Source organism: Diachasma alloeum, unplaced genomic scaffold, assembly GCF_001412515.2.
Source record: "Diachasma alloeum isolate Michigan unplaced genomic scaffold, Dall2.0 Dall_scaffold_00178, whole genome shotgun sequence".
In the NCBI taxonomy this organism is placed as follows: Eukaryota; Metazoa; Arthropoda; class Insecta; order Hymenoptera; family Braconidae; genus Diachasma; species Diachasma alloeum.
In genome coordinates this window covers 492,042-507,691 of record NW_021680344.1, presented here as the reverse complement: position 1 = coordinate 507,691, position 15,650 = coordinate 492,042, and the positions used below count along the sequence as shown (strand labels likewise).

The 15,650-nt window shown below is 34.3% G+C and overlaps 1 protein-coding gene across 2 annotated transcripts in view; it reads left to right on the top strand.

Moving 5' to 3' along the window:
• The window catches only part of LOC107038540 (glycerol-3-phosphate acyltransferase 3), a 25,326-nt gene extending 9,822 nt beyond the window's left edge, over positions 1-15,504 (top strand). Inside the window, exons 2-9 of one of the 2 annotated variants that reach the window (XM_015257713.1) lie at positions 3,993-4,280; positions 6,554-6,694; positions 6,886-7,020; positions 9,330-9,563; positions 11,748-11,863; positions 11,940-12,081; positions 13,025-13,233; positions 14,722-15,504. In XM_015257713.1, the coding sequence (XP_015113199.1) occupies positions 3,993-4,280; positions 6,554-6,694; positions 6,886-7,020; positions 9,330-9,563; positions 11,748-11,863; positions 11,940-12,081; positions 13,025-13,233; positions 14,722-14,809 (1,353 nt within the window). In that variant the 3' untranslated portion in view covers positions 14,810-15,504. Of the gene's footprint in view, positions 1-3,992; positions 4,281-6,553; positions 6,695-6,885; positions 7,021-8,298; positions 8,536-9,329; positions 9,564-11,747; positions 11,864-11,939; positions 12,082-13,024; positions 13,234-14,721 lie in introns of both variants that reach the window. The other variant, XM_015257703.1, reaches the window with a different exon arrangement.
• The last annotated feature ends 146 nt before the right edge of the window (positions 15,505-15,650 follow it).

Below are 15,650 nucleotides of genomic sequence, written 5' to 3'. Positions count from 1 at the left end.
TGGATCCGAACTTGATCAAGTCAACTGTATGAAAACCGGATGACCTGTCTGTCAGTATCAATAACAATTATCAATGATAATTAATCCAAAACAAAAGATAATTCAATTCTTTCACCGTAGACCGCCTCTCTTAATGAATCTCCACTGTTATTACCTCTGAAAAAGCTTATTATTTTTTTACCGATACTGGGGATCGAACCGGGGACCCTATGATTACTAATCCTATGCCCTAACCACTACGCTATCGCGGTATTACTATTGAGTAAACTGTACATTGCCTATATGATTTGTATCGGAGTATTCGTTGAATTTACGATTATTCCTGATCTCGCGGATGTGCGTGTGTATTCTCAGAGATAAAATATGTTCAGTTAAATTTTTATTTATTTCATTAATGAATAATAATAATGATAATAACAATAACACTAATAAATAAATGTGGACCGAATCAGAATCTGATCATTTTCTCTTCAATTGACTCCGTTCAAATGCCGATCAACGACATCAAATCCGAATTTGCTCAAATTGGGGTCAGGCAGCCGATCTCAGGGTGAGATCGTGCCTACCTGATCAGAACTTGATTTGAATCATCCTGCAGTTTTTCGGATCCGATCTACTGGATCAAAACTTGGTCAGGTTCTCATCAGGCATCATCTGACCAGAACTTGATCTGAATCCGCCTGTAGTTTTTCGGATCCGATCTGCTGGATCAGGACTTGGTCAGGTTCTCATCAGGCATCACCGGATCAGTCGAACCTTACAAAAACCTGATCAAGTTCTGATCGTGCTTCAGGTGGGCCTGAAGCAATTTCTACTCGGGTAATCTTATTTGAGTAAATGTCAAGAAATATCGGCGGTGGGGAAAGTTAACCATCGGATCGGTGGTTAACTTTTCAGAAAGATCGGTGGTGGGGCCCTCTTTCTTAACATTTACCCTTAGTTGTGCTATTGTTCGCTTTAGGTGTAGAGTATGTTTGTGAAGTAAGTATTTTGAGTACCAACGATAATCCTGGAGATCAACTCGAGGGGCGAGGGGTCAGGAGGAAGTTGGCAGGAGGATCAGTTAAATCATTAATTCTCAACATATTTCCATAGTTGGTAAAGATTTGAGTCTTGCGCTTATAAAGGGAACTGGATTAATCCAAATGTTGCTAAAGTTCAATAATTCAAGGAATATTTCAATCTGAGCAGCCCAATTGTACGATTCCTCCTCATATCATTCCAAATTATTTAGTTGAATTAATCGCAACAGACATACGTGGGATGTATGACTAATCGTTTTTTTATTATTTTAAGAAACCAGCCCCAAGCGTACTTCATTATACGATAGTTAATATCAGATAAATTACATTCTATTCTAATTGCCCAGCCTGGGGTATTTTTTGGTAATTTCAGGGCACATTTGAAAAAATCTTACTAAATATAAAAGTGTGGATAAAATTTGGGAGTTATAGAGGGTAACGAGTGTGCTCTAAGAGTTTACTCCAAGATTTTTAATTTCATTGAGGACTGCGCCAGTTGCCTTGTTTGCTTTCGCAATGGCAGCTCGTGCTATCTCATTTCCCAGAGCAGACGTAAAAATATGTAAATATAAATATTAATATATTCTTTCTAATAAATTACCAATTGACTTCCGAATGAAATTATGTTCCGGCGTTAGTGGGTAGTACACTAATTTTTTATATAAATTTTTTTTCTTCTCGTATACCCTTTCGGGTCTTTACGATTTGTTCCCTTCCCACCCCCCAACTCCCTGTACCGCATTCGCCGAAGAACAAGGGAAAACCTCATTTGAGGGAAAAACCTGCCCAGGTACAGTCGTCTCTTGCGAGGCTCCCGAGACTTGCGAGCCGGAAATCGAACCCGGGTCTCCCACATGCCAATCCCACACTCCAACCACACAGCCACCGCCGTCGTTCAATTTTTTTAAATATATTTTTCTCTCTGTGTACCGACTCAACACTCGATTAAAATAAATTCTTCGTTATTTACCTGGAAGACTAATTTGGTATAATTTCTAGTACAACACGCCCTCCCATAACATGAATGAATTAAGCATTCTCTTCTTCTTATTAATCCTCTCATCGAGAAAAAGCTACTTAGATTGTTTGGGTAAATATTGGCTGCAATCAAATATTCAACAACTTCTGGGCTTGAGCACCGACTAGTCGATTTCTCTCAATGTTTACCATGAGGTTTAAGTCCGAAGTTCATGACTCGGTTGTCCATCTCTTATCACGAACAAAGGCTACTTCCACATGGACATTCGATAGAAACAATGAACACTGGTTGAAGTGCTCATCTACATTAATAATATTTCAGTGGTCTTATTGAAGCGGTGGTAGCTCCTCTGAAGAAGTATATGCGAAACAAATATACTAAGCAGAAAATGAAGTACTTTTTGCAAGCTTTCCCATTGCTATCACTTCTTTTATAATTCTTTGAACCCACGTTTATCAGTTCAATTTTTTATTTTCACTTCAGTAAGTTAATAAAAGTCTGAAAGCCAAAAAAATTTAATTATGGGTGATTATAACGCACATTATTATTTTTATTGAGTTAGACTGTGGAATCTTGCAAAAATGAATATTCATGTTTCTTCGATTGTCAAAGTTGTATGAAGTTTCATTAATTATTTTTTTTCCAGACTCTGGAAAAAAATTCATACAACTACTACCATGAGATTTTGCTTTTGTTTATTGGATTGTTCGTATCTCTAATGATTGGATGAAATTATATTCCTGTTTTTAACTTTAACCTTATCATTGTTTTGAGGAGAGAATTATCATTACTGCCATTAGTACGATCGCAAAAAAAACCGAATTGGATATATATGTGGTATTTTTATTTTAAAATTTTATACACAAGTATATATACAAATGAATATTAATTCTATTTCTAACATTCGCCCCATACCGTTTGTAACTGGCCATTTCTCAAACATCTTCAGCCAGAGCATAACTTGTTGTTTGCATCGTAATTTTTTATGAAGATTTGAATTGTTCAGATGTGTTCACAAAGTTCATAGTGACACTAAAAGATGATGGCTGTTCTCCATGTTGAAGAGATTAAATGCTTCTGTATGGAAGTGTAATTATCCTTTAACCCTCGATAACTCGCTCAATGAGCGCGGCGCCGCCCGTTTTCGTTTTTTATATTTTTGCGTGTTTCTCGAGGGTTAAAAATTCTAAAAAAATTAGACTTCCTAGTTCAATCTTTTTTTTAAGCGTTGGAGTTGTTTGTTTTTTTCTCGGGAATAGTATTTTTCTGGCCTGTTGCGATGGGGTTTTTTACTCGTGTGGCGTTGGCCTCCGAGCCGTAGGTGAGGACTGGCCAACCACACGAGTAAAAAAACCCCATCGCAACAGCTCAGGAATAATATTTTTCTGTAGTGATTTTCAAGTTTTCGAGTTTGGGAAGTATGTAATACCAATTCCCAGACAAGAAATCGTGAGAAGTAGTACAGAAAATTTGTTTAGCTAAAAAAAGAAAAGAAACGTTGAACGGACAGAAAAGCGGCGCCGCCTGGTGCGAGTGAGTCCCTGTCGACCCCTCGAGCGACAGTGTTGCTACATTCACTGGCACACTTGGAATGCGCGAATAGCGGTAAGCGCCAAGATGGCAACAGCGCGCTCAAGAAACTCAGCGGCGCTGCGCTAACCGTGCGATGGATAAAGGCTGGCGGTCGAGGGTTAAAATTCCCTCGCAGAAAAATGCTGTATTGGTCTGGAGTTTTTTATAACGCTCTAGAACCTTCTATGATTTTCCGAATGGTCAACTTCTGAATTAATCGCAAAATTCCTAAAGGTTTCTAGAACACTCCAGTCTTCTGGAACATTCTACATTGGAAAATTGTAGAGTTTTGCAGACGATATCTAGAACCTTCCGTGAATTTCCGAAGAAGCGGACATCTCAAGTTATATAGAGTGAAATTGAGTCAGTGGAGTTACTAACATACTTTCAGAGTTCTAATATTTCCCTTATTTTTACAGTACGGCAGACAGAATATTGAAAAAGTCCGTAAGGAAAAGAACAACTATGATCATGGAGCGGGGGAAAGTGAGGACGAGGGCGGTGGTTCATCCCCATCTACTGAGAAGCCTCCTACAACTATAATAAACAAAAATCCCAAGGAAAATGGTAAAAATGGATCCCTTGGTAATTCAGTTATTGCAAGATCCAAGGAGCTGATCCTTGTACCTGAACCAGATGCACACAAAGACAATAATACGACTGACAAACAAGAAGACGAACCCCATTGCGTAGACAATAAGAACGAGGTAAACTATTCTGTCAAATGAACTTTAGTGTATAGTTTAAAAAGAAAATTGGAATGATTGTAGTTACATTCGGCCTTGCAGTCTGGTGATATTATAAAAACTCAACTCAAAATTTGATGGCAAAAAATCCAAGCGTTTCGAATTTTGAGGGGGTCCTCTTCAGGACTTTTTTTACAGCGAAATTTTCAGTGGTTAATTTCCTTAACATCAGAAGAGGCTTATTCTTCCTTCGCAACACGAGCCACTTCATTTCAATTAATGTTTGATTTCTTTTTTTATGATACCAATTCAATTCAAATTCAATGCATTCTAATGGGTTATCGACAGAATGAGTCTACTGTGCTTCAACCGTTGTGAACTAAAATCAAAGAGATTCATGCAAGCAATAGCGCTTGATTAACAACGTTTATTTGTCAAGTATTTATTAACGGAGATATTTTTTCAATTTTTAACTTGGAAAACTTTACTCGTTGACAAATAAACAGTCCTTCATTAATTGATTAATATTGTTTTTAAAACGAATGGAAATAATGATTCATCAATGCGTTAAACGCAAATTGTTCAACTAGTCATTAATAATAAGGAATTAATTAATTATTTTCATCACGCTGTGCGAAAAAGTAACTTTTTAGGCACGCTAAGCGTGCCTAAAGCGTCCCTTTGCCACACATTGTGATGAAAAATATCGTTCGATACTCGTGAGAAAAGTGTTTTTTGGCTCGTGGGATTATATCACTCGCCTTCAGCTCGTGCTATAAACCTCCCACGAGTCAAAAAAACTTTTCCGCACTCGTAACGAAATATAATATTATTATTAAAAAATTGATTAATAATTCATGAAAAAATAATAAATTAATAATAATTCAGCTTTCATGATCTAGTACTATTTGACTTATTACTCACGGAGGGAAATGTTCAGTAAAAAATGCGGAACTCAAAATTCGCTCACCGATTACGGAACGCTCTGGAAAAATTCCTTGACAGTTCTGTAAAATTTCCTACAACCACATTTCACTCCGAAATTACGAAAAAGATACGTAATTTTTATTGAATAGTTCTCTCCGTGATTTTGTCATCCGTTGGTATTGTACTTGATACTTCACAAATTATTGCAGATGACTCTATTACAAACGACCTTGATGAATTCATGAAAACAGTTATGAAAAACGTTTCTGCATAAAATCCTCATGACCTCTGTCGAGTTTTTTTATTGAAAAAAATGTATTCATCATTAAGGTAAATGTACCTCTACTCATCTTTGTCCCTATGCTCCTTCAGATGCTGCCAGCTATCATATTTTAATCATTTTGATAGTCCCAAGAGTTTATTAAAAGTGAAGGACGATTGGAGTTATTACTGTAGTTAATAAGAAAAGTTATAGACACCAGTGAAAAGTGATTTATTGAATAATAAGGGAGAAAAATCCCATTCACACCAACTCGTGCTACGACAGAGTCAATTCTTAAGCCACAAGTTAAGAAACTCACAATTTTAACACGTTTCTCCATTACAATAATATGTAATATTACATAGTAATATGGGATTAAAAATCCCTTGACTAAGTTTTGAATAGTTAAAAATTTTAAAAATGCATAAATTATAGTAATATCCGCATATTTCACTGAAATATCGCGAATTAAAAAATAAGTACAATGAAATTGGCATTGATCCTACCCTTGTTTCGCAATCAACTGGTAACGGACTAAATGAATGAAAAAAGGGTAAGGAATTTAAAAGGTTAGACTGTCCAATGGAAATATAATTTTGTGCCTCGAAATATTTTTTAATGTTGTTTTATTACAAAATAGTATGCTCACGATGTAATTAGTTCGGATATAACTTTTCCATATCACTCAAATCACGAGATGAGGATAGGGACATATGTCAAACGTGCATGGTGTCAAATGAGCGGGTGTAGGGACATGAGACTTTTCACAGTTATCGACGATAATTTATTAAAAAAATGGTAATTATGTTGATTAATATAAATGAATTCCAATTCTGAAGGTTTTACCCTCCGATATGTAATTTCAATCATCGCAACTGCACGCTCTTTTCGATAGAAATATTGGTCTAATGATGTGTTCACCTTAGCTAGAGGAGCGTAGGGTTATTTACCTTACGTGGAATCTTTCGCATACGGCTCTTTGGAGGCAAATCTTCGAGTTGTAAATTTCTTTAACATCAACAAACTACAGGGCCGAATTTCACTGCGACAATGAATTCCCTAAGGTCGATAACACCTCCAATTAGACATTTCTCTTTTTTTTCAGCGCGCTCTCAGTCAACAAAAATCTTTCGAGGCCCTTGAAACAGTATTCGATCCTGCATTTTGTTTGGAGTATATAAAAGCTGGTGTAGAGGCCATAATTGAGGATGAAGTTACGTCGAGATTCGAAGCCGAAGAATTGAAGGTAAAAGCATCAATATATTTTTAATTAATCATTTATGCAAATTTTTTTACTATAAAATGTAATACGACTTATGAACTTAGTGGCCATAATTCACAATACTTTGGGTGATGGGCCATTCATTTAATTTTATTTTGTACATATTACTATGCTGCCATACGTTATGAGTCCCATTATTCTTTTTTACTTTTTAGAATTGGAACCTCCTCACGAGAACCAATAGACGATACGAATTCATATCCTGGAGATTAACTGTAATATGGATGTTTGGATTTTTCATGAGATACTGTTTCTTATTACCGCTGAGAATTTTAATTTGTCATATTGGTGTAAGTAAAACTCTTTTGAAGTTTCTTATTTTATAAAAATTCATATGACTGTAACGAATTCAGTAGTGAAGTGGTGAATGAAAATGTTTTGTGCCCTTGATGATGATGTGTTGGTAAATATCTCAGATTCTGGGATGAACAGAGAATTTTGTGAAAAGAAAGATGAGATCTACAAAGAAGGTTGTTACAAAAGTTTTGTCATTTTCCCTCGACTCACAGATACTACACAGAGAAATAAAGTTTCTAGTTTGGGGGAACAAATTACTGGTTCTGAGAGCTCATGGTTTTCGAAGTCATCGTACTGAGAATGTGATACTTAATTAATTCTGGAAAAAATTCTATAATGCAGTGCCAAAAACCTACTTATTTCATGTGAAAAAGTTATTAAATAAAAAAAGCAAAAAAAAAACTTTTTACCCTAAGAACATCCAAAAGGTATTAAATTCTGGAATAATTGAACATTAATTCCACATTAATTGAGCCAAGATGGTAGATACTTTGAATAAGAAAGGATTTACAAGCATAAGCAGATTAAAATTAGCATGGAATTTTCTTGATTCAAGAACCTGAAAGTTCTGAAATTTAAAATCAAGATTTCCTCAAAATAAGAGGAAAAGTGCTTTGATTTAAGGGGAGGTTCACGCAGAGAAAAAAAATTTGTTTTTCGAGAAAAAAAAATTGAAAATACTATTTCTTGCGCGATTTTTCCTCAAGAATCTAATTTTGTCGCTTAAAATTATCTCCTGCCACTTAAAATTAGGGAGTCGATTTATTTTTAATCGAAAAAACTTAACAAAAATTCCCAACGCATTTTTTGAATACTTATTTAATTATCACAAATGCGGAAGAAGATGAATTTTGAAGTTTATTCGTTTTTGAAAATTTCCATTAATATCTGAAGCAAAAAAAATTCGTTGCCAAATATTATGTATAAACTTCATTTAGAAACAAGTGTTTCTAAATTTCTATTTTTTTTTTCTCAAAAAATGAAAAAGTTTTGTTCCCGGAGTGAACCTCCCCTTAAGAGCAATCGTATTGGATTTGAACACAAAATTGAGAGAAATTTTTTTACCGATAATTTTTGTTTCTCCGTCCTTAAAGCAACTCTTAAAGTCTAACTCTTTTCAGAGGTTTTTACTGGAAACCAATTTTTGTTTCTCTGTTGTTAAAACATCTCTTAAAATCAAGTTGGCTCATTGGATTTTACTACTTCACAACTTTACAATGGTTTAATCACAGTTTTTTAAATCGTCTTACCACTAATGAAAACTCTCTCAGGTTTACTATCTCATAATAGCAACAGCATTCATCGGTTTTCTCCCAAATGGCCGCCTGAAAACTCGGATTCATGACTTTGCATATAAAAATTCCTTTCGTATAATGGCTAGATCATTATCCAGTATAATAAATATTCACAATCCAGAGTACAAACCAAAGCCAGGTGGTCTTTGTGCAGCTAATCACACATCGGTTCTCGATGTGTGCATCTTATCGACGCAGACAACTTTTTCATTGGTAACATATGATAGTAATCAACATTACGTGCCTTAATTAGACACATATCCCTGCTTAATGCATAATTGTCAATTCATTTGTTACGTAATGAAGGAGAGGAAATGGAGGAACTATTGATGCTATAATTTTTTCATTATTATTTTGGTCAATTATTCTTGCGACATATTCCGCCTTGAGTAGTTCTCCAACAGGCCCAAGATTATGGAAATGACAAAAAATTGGATGATTAAGGCCCGGGTGGATCATCTTTCGAACGTTATCTCGATTGTTTTTCCACCTTCATGATGTAAAATGTATCATAATTTCCATTGGATTTTACATCACGTAGGAATCCCTAAAAATTATAATTGTACATTCAAAAGAAGTAGAAAAAAGCTGAAAATTTTCGAAAAACGTTTTTAATAAAGATTAAGAAATAAGTCCGATAGAGAGGAAATAGCGAATGGGTAATTTATCATGGTAACTAACGATCTGACAGCCATTGACTACTGTGACAAATAACGACCTAACAGCCAATGGATACATCAAATTATTAATTTGCAATTTCCTCCTTATTGCCTTTATTTTCCAATATTATTTCAAAAACGCTCTTTGCAAATGTTCACCTTTTTTTCAACGTTTTGTAGAATCATAATTTTGTGGAGACTCCAGGGCTATGTAAAACTTAATAAAAATTGGAGATAATTTCAGATTATCAAAATGAAAAAAACAACCAAGATCACGTTCGAAAGATAATTCACCGGGCTTTAACTGTGAAATGTGTTGCTGAGTTGGCAGGGATGTTGGTTTTACAGGTGATGTGGCTGACAATTTGCACAGCAGTAGTTGGTTACATACCAGAGAGTAGTTTCAAACGATGGGTAAACTACAATGTCTCCCTCATGTGTTTTGCCGTATTATCCAGCGCATTGTCATCGGTTATAACGTACCACAATCCTGAAAATCGTCCAGTCAGAGGCATTTGCGTCGCTAATCACACATCACCCATCGACGTACTTGTCCTCATGCGTGATAATTGCTACTCGTTGGTATGTCTCGCAGCATATCTCATCACAGTGTTCAATTTTGCACCCTTGCTTATTGTTATGAACTTTTATTGTGAGGTTTTATCATTAATGCAGCATGCCTGCCTTGGCTTCTATGTTAGTATGGCACAGTAAGCTCATCATCTGTTTCTTAGTTAAAATCCCGTGAATTTTAATTACCTTTTCACTGAGAAGGTCTACCGGCATATTTACGATTAGGGGAGAGTGGGGTAGAATGGGAGCTAATTACTTTTTTCAAAATGTTGATAATTTATTAGTGGAATGCGATCATTGTTTATTTAGTGCAAACAACATCCTTCTCCTAGATTGCACTATATTAATAAATTTCTCGTGATGAAAAAATGTCATTTTTTTTATTAAAAAAAAATTTGTCATTGGAAATTTAGGGTTATTTGATATTGAATGTTCATGTTTCGGGGACATTCAAAATTTCATAATTCTCTCTTCCTTGAATGGAATTTAATATCGCCCTCTTGAACATTCTGACAGTTTATATAACTCAAATTTTGAAGATTTAAATTTGAAATAAATTCCAGGCGAAAGTTTGGAATTTATAAATGGAAACATTCTGGTTGAATTTTAACTCAATCAGCAGTCTGGGATTATTGATAATAATTAATTAAAAAATAACCTTATTCCAAAACCCCGAAGGTTTTTCATATATTTCTTATATCGAGACAATATTAGTAATTTTCACTAATTGTATCCCCAGTTACCTTTTCAAGTAATATGAAATAGTTCATTTATAATTCAGTTGATTAAATTATGGCGATTACACTTTTCTTTTTTCATTCCATTGAAATTCAGCATAACATTTTCCTTTTTCCCTCTCTGGGCAGGGCTAGCCATGTCCATTAATTATAATTACTGTTAAATTATTAAGTTGTCAATTAGTTAATATCACTTTTAAATTTTAATTATTGAAATAATCATCAATTTAAATAGTCAAATTTTGAATTATTCATCAATCAGTAATCGAGGTATGAAGATTGACGATTATTTGGATAATCGGAAATCCCCTACAAGAAATTGAGTATTATCTACTTAATAGAAAATTTATAGCTCCATATGTGGATGTCCACATAAAAAGGGACCACTTTGTCGATTCTAGTTTCCGAGATATTCACGTTTTTGTTTCAGCAACTCCCATTTGCACCAATGTTAAATTGTTTTTTCTATCTTCTCCAACGACGTCGTTTTTGACCCTATGAAGATCATTTTTGGATTAAAATATTCGGAATGTTATCAATATTATCAGAGTATACATAACACCATATCGACAAAGTCGTCCCTTTTCATGCGGATGTCCACATATTTGTAAATATTCAATTCATCAACTGGAAATTTAAGTTATTAATTATTTTTCGATTTTCAAATTTCTATTAGCATATTTAAACCTTGATTTATGTAAGTCGGAAAATCCTTTTAATATTGAAGAAATTAATATTGATGGCCATCCCTGCCTCTGGGTCTCCCCTTGGGTCTTCCTCTGGCCTTTGGATTTTCCTGTTTCATTTTCTCAATAATTTTCCATTCTACGAAATGGAAAATTATTATTCTTATCAGTACTCCCAATAATAAAAAAAAGTTAATAAACAAAAGTTGATGAAAAAAAAATTGTCATCTTTCGACTGTTTCATTCTCCCCTTCATACATTCCTATATACAGACACACTTTAAAAATTGCGTATTTCAGCTTTTCAAGTCATATTTAATTACCTTAACACAAAAAATTGGAAACTTAAATTTGAGAGATTACAAAGCTTCCATTCGGAAGCAAATGGGGAAAGGACCTTCGAATCCTTTAGAGTTTGCTCGTTTTCCACCTTTTCGAGGACCCAAATGAATACCAAGAATTCTCTGCTTCATTATGGCAAAATGGCACTTTAAAATTAACATTTTTTCCTCTGTTGTTTCCTAGTTTTGCGAATTCTTGAAAATGTCAAAAGTATCAATTTTCCTCCACTCTTTCATGGAACTAATTAGTTTGAATACTTTTTGTGGAAGTAATTACCGAGCACCATCATTTCTGTGTCAAATTACTCGAAATTGTCACTCCCATTGCATGCGGTTGTGGTTTCCCGTTAACACTGCATGTAGATCTATTTAAAGGAAGAGAATACAAATTATCGAAAAGATTGAAAATATTTAAACGTCGAATTTACAGATTGGACAGAGACACGGGGGATTTTTAGGGATTTTGCAGCGGGCATTGGCACGTGCCTCTCCCCACATTTGGTTCGAGCGGTCGGAGGTGAAGGATAGGGAAGCTGTCACCAAAAGGTTTCATCATCTGCTGCATGATTCGGTGGATTTTTCGATTGTATTTATTTGTAATGAGAGTTTTACTCGTTTTCAGATTGAAACAGCATATCTCAGATCCAACGAATCCTCCGATTTTGATATTCCCGGAAGGTACCTGCATCAATAATACATCAGTCATGCAATTCAAGAAGGGCAGCTTTGAAGTTGGTGGGGTTATTTATCCAGTAGCAATTAAGGTATGGCGAGATGATTTTTTAAGTGACTAAACATATCACAAGACTTTTTTTTTATAACGAGCAATTTCCAACAGTTTTCGCTTAAACTAATATTGAATACAAAATCAATAACTTCCATCTTCAACAGAATGTAATAGAATCTTCTTAGCGTAATAAAATCACTTTTTTAAAAAATTTTTCGTCACTTATGCGCTTCGCGTACGCAAAGTCCCACTTTCCACACATTGTGATAAAATATAGGGTTCGGCACTCCTAGGAAAGGAGCACTCGTAAAAGACGAATACACTGTAAAAAAAAATTTGGCTGAATTTTCCGGAAAAATACCTTGAACTCGATTTAAGGGGAAAGAGTCAATGGAATTTGAAGTTTTTCTTAAAATTAACGTGAAGTCCCAATTTTTTAGGGGCAGAAAGACGAAAATTTCACAATTGACATGGATTTTCAAGTGAAAATCTATTTCACTGGCAAATTCTCTTGAATTTTCAGGGAAGTCCTTTAAAATTCTCGGAGTTCCAAGAACTTCTCGAGGAATCCCTGAAAATTCTGTGGAATCCGGAATTTAAGGCGACGTTTCTCTGTGAATTTTCCTGACAAATTCCTCCATGAAACTATCAATTTTTAATGACAAAATTTCTTGGAATTTCAGTAGGCATGTTATTCCTTAGAAATTCAGTGGAAAATTTTTAATAGTGTATACTTTTTTTTTCGTTTCAAAAAATTAATTGAGTAGCGATCCGTACCCCCGTTTTAATAATAAAGTGGAGGAATTGTTGTTTATAACTTCTAAATATGAAAATCATGATTCTGTCTTTTTTTTTTTGTATTGAATATTTCTAAATGAAGTCTCTAATTGTAATGCCAATTGGCCTCTTAAGGCAGACCAACCACTTAAAAACAGAGTTATTTCATAAAGTACATTTGATTTGTTACATTTCGTTTCCAGTACGATCCGAGATTTGGCGATGCCTTCTGGAATAGCAGTAGATATTCAATGCTCCAATACCTCTACATGATGATGTCGAGTTGGGCGATTGTCTGCGACGTATGGTATCTTCCACCAATGTACAGAGGGGATGGTGAAAGTGCCATTGACTTCGCCAATCGTGTCAAGTCTGTTATTGCGAGGCAAGGTGGCCTGGTTGATCTCCAATGGTTAGTATTTTTAAGAATTTGTTGTCGTGTTTGCATTAGTTTATGAATTTTTCATTGTTTTTCAATTTTTCCATTGTCCGTAAAATGAATGCTTACCTTTGTTCTTGGAAAACTAGCAAACATTTTGAAAACAAAAATTGATCAACGATACTTGGATGGTTTTGCTTCCGAATGGAAGCTTTGCAATCGCTGAAATTTAAGTTTCCAATTTTTTGTGTTAGGGTAGCTAAATATGGCCAAAAAGTTCTAACATGCGACTTTTAGATGGTGTCTGTATGTATGTATGGGGTCCTTTTTCATTTTTTTCGAATTTTTTTTATAAGGGATCAATCGAATTTTATGATTTTTTTCATGAATATATAGACTTTGATAAACTCTATTCATTGACACCAATTGAAATTTAATTTTTCATAGAGTAAACAGGCCAATTGCTGGACGGTTAAGGATAATTCGAGTTTCGTGGTAGGATCTAAAATAAAAGAATCGTCTAAATGGGGATATGATGGCTTCCATACCTTCAAGAATATTTTAATTAGCCGAAAAAAATTATTTGGAGTGAAAATAAAACAAACAATAATTAAATTAAGAAATAGTTGATGCAACCAAAACCCCTAATTTTCGGACGATTGGGCCATATTTTTTTTATTATTTATTAAATATCGATCAATAGAAAAAATAATTGTTCACTTGATTATACACAAGTAATATTATTGAAATGTGAAATAATCAGTACAATTTTCATTTTATTTATGGAATATTTAATGCAAGTTGAAATCGTCCAGAAATCGACCTGTTTAGCCTACAGAATGAAAAGGATTGATATTTTTCCAAAAAATTGATTTTTCAACGATCACTCAAAAAATTAATAATAATACCCTCTTGATTCTATCAGAATATGGTGGGCGTCGCACAATTAGTTGTTGAGTTGGAGCACAATGTTGATGCGATTTGCAAGAGAAAATCGGTTTTTTATCATTACTCAAAGAATCATCAGTAATAGCAATCAAATCAGGCTTGAAAAGTATATTTCAATGCCTTCTTACGCAATATCGTCATGAGCTTTTTATATCGAAATTTCTAAATTGCTAATTTGCTAATTTGTTACCAACAATTGCTATACTTATTTATTTTTAAAAATGTCATTATTTACTTGTTCGTTGATTCACAAGACAAAATCCATTGCGCTCGTCATTTTTCCGATTTTTGAGCACATCCCATCCTATATTAAATTCGCTGAATAAGTTGCCAGCTGTAACGGGGACTTAATAATTTCACCGCGCTCTTCCCTTGAATTGAAATTTCACAAACGACATGCATTCTCTTTGTCAACGTTTCGAGGAATAAATCCGCTTCTCAAGAAGAGCATTTTCTTTATTTTTACCTGAACATAATGCACCGACAAAATGTGTTTTCATTACTGTTATTCCATTCGATATTTTGCGATCTAAGATTTAGAAAAAATACAGTCTCATTTTACATACTTCGCAGGGACGGCCAATTGAAAAGGATGAAACCGAAGAAGGAATGGAGAGAAAAACAACAGGAGGAATTCAGTAAACGACTCAAGGTGGAATAGATGACATTCACTGCCTCTAGTCACGAACTTTTACGCTAACCAAATGATCCAAAAATATTGGGTAAACTGTGCGCAAGGCTCACGTAAATCGAGTCAATTTGTGAGTGATTCATCGGGGCTAACTAGAGTAAAAAAACAACAAACTGATATATACGTGGTAAACGAGACCTGAACATTGTCATTTGCATATTTTTGTTTTTAATGGCCCATTCGCATCACTTATTTATTGGCTCATAATGATAAATAATTTTCCCGACAATGATTAATTGCATGCAATCGTTGGTGATTGCGTATGTAAATCCGTCATTGAATTATGACTAATTTATCTTCTAGAGAATTTTCATGAATAGAGTAAGTAGCAACATGGGTGTGGTTGTATTGATAATTTGAAGGTTCAACTCATTTTATCCCTACTTTTCGTTACCGTAGAACCAAAAATTATCTATGTATATTTTGCTACTTTTATATTGCCAATGATGAAAGAAACGAAATCTTTTCGAAAATCCCTTGAAATACTAATTATTGGCTAGGTGTGGTGAGCCTTCAAGGGTGTGTGATGAAATAAGTTGAGATTTTTTTAGGATTTAAGAGAGTTGTAATAAAAAGGAACAAAATTCGATAGTAAAGTGGTAAAACGTAATGACTTCAGTAGCGAAACGGTAAAACGGTTCAAGTCGTTTTTGACTATTGGTTAGTTTTCAATGAATATCTCGAAATCTAAGGAAAATAGCAAAATTTCTTTCAAAATTCAAAATTGAAAAAAAAATTTTTTCAATTTTTATTACCAAAATTTCATTATCTCCCTTAGATTTGGAGATATTTCTCCAAAACTCAGCTAAGG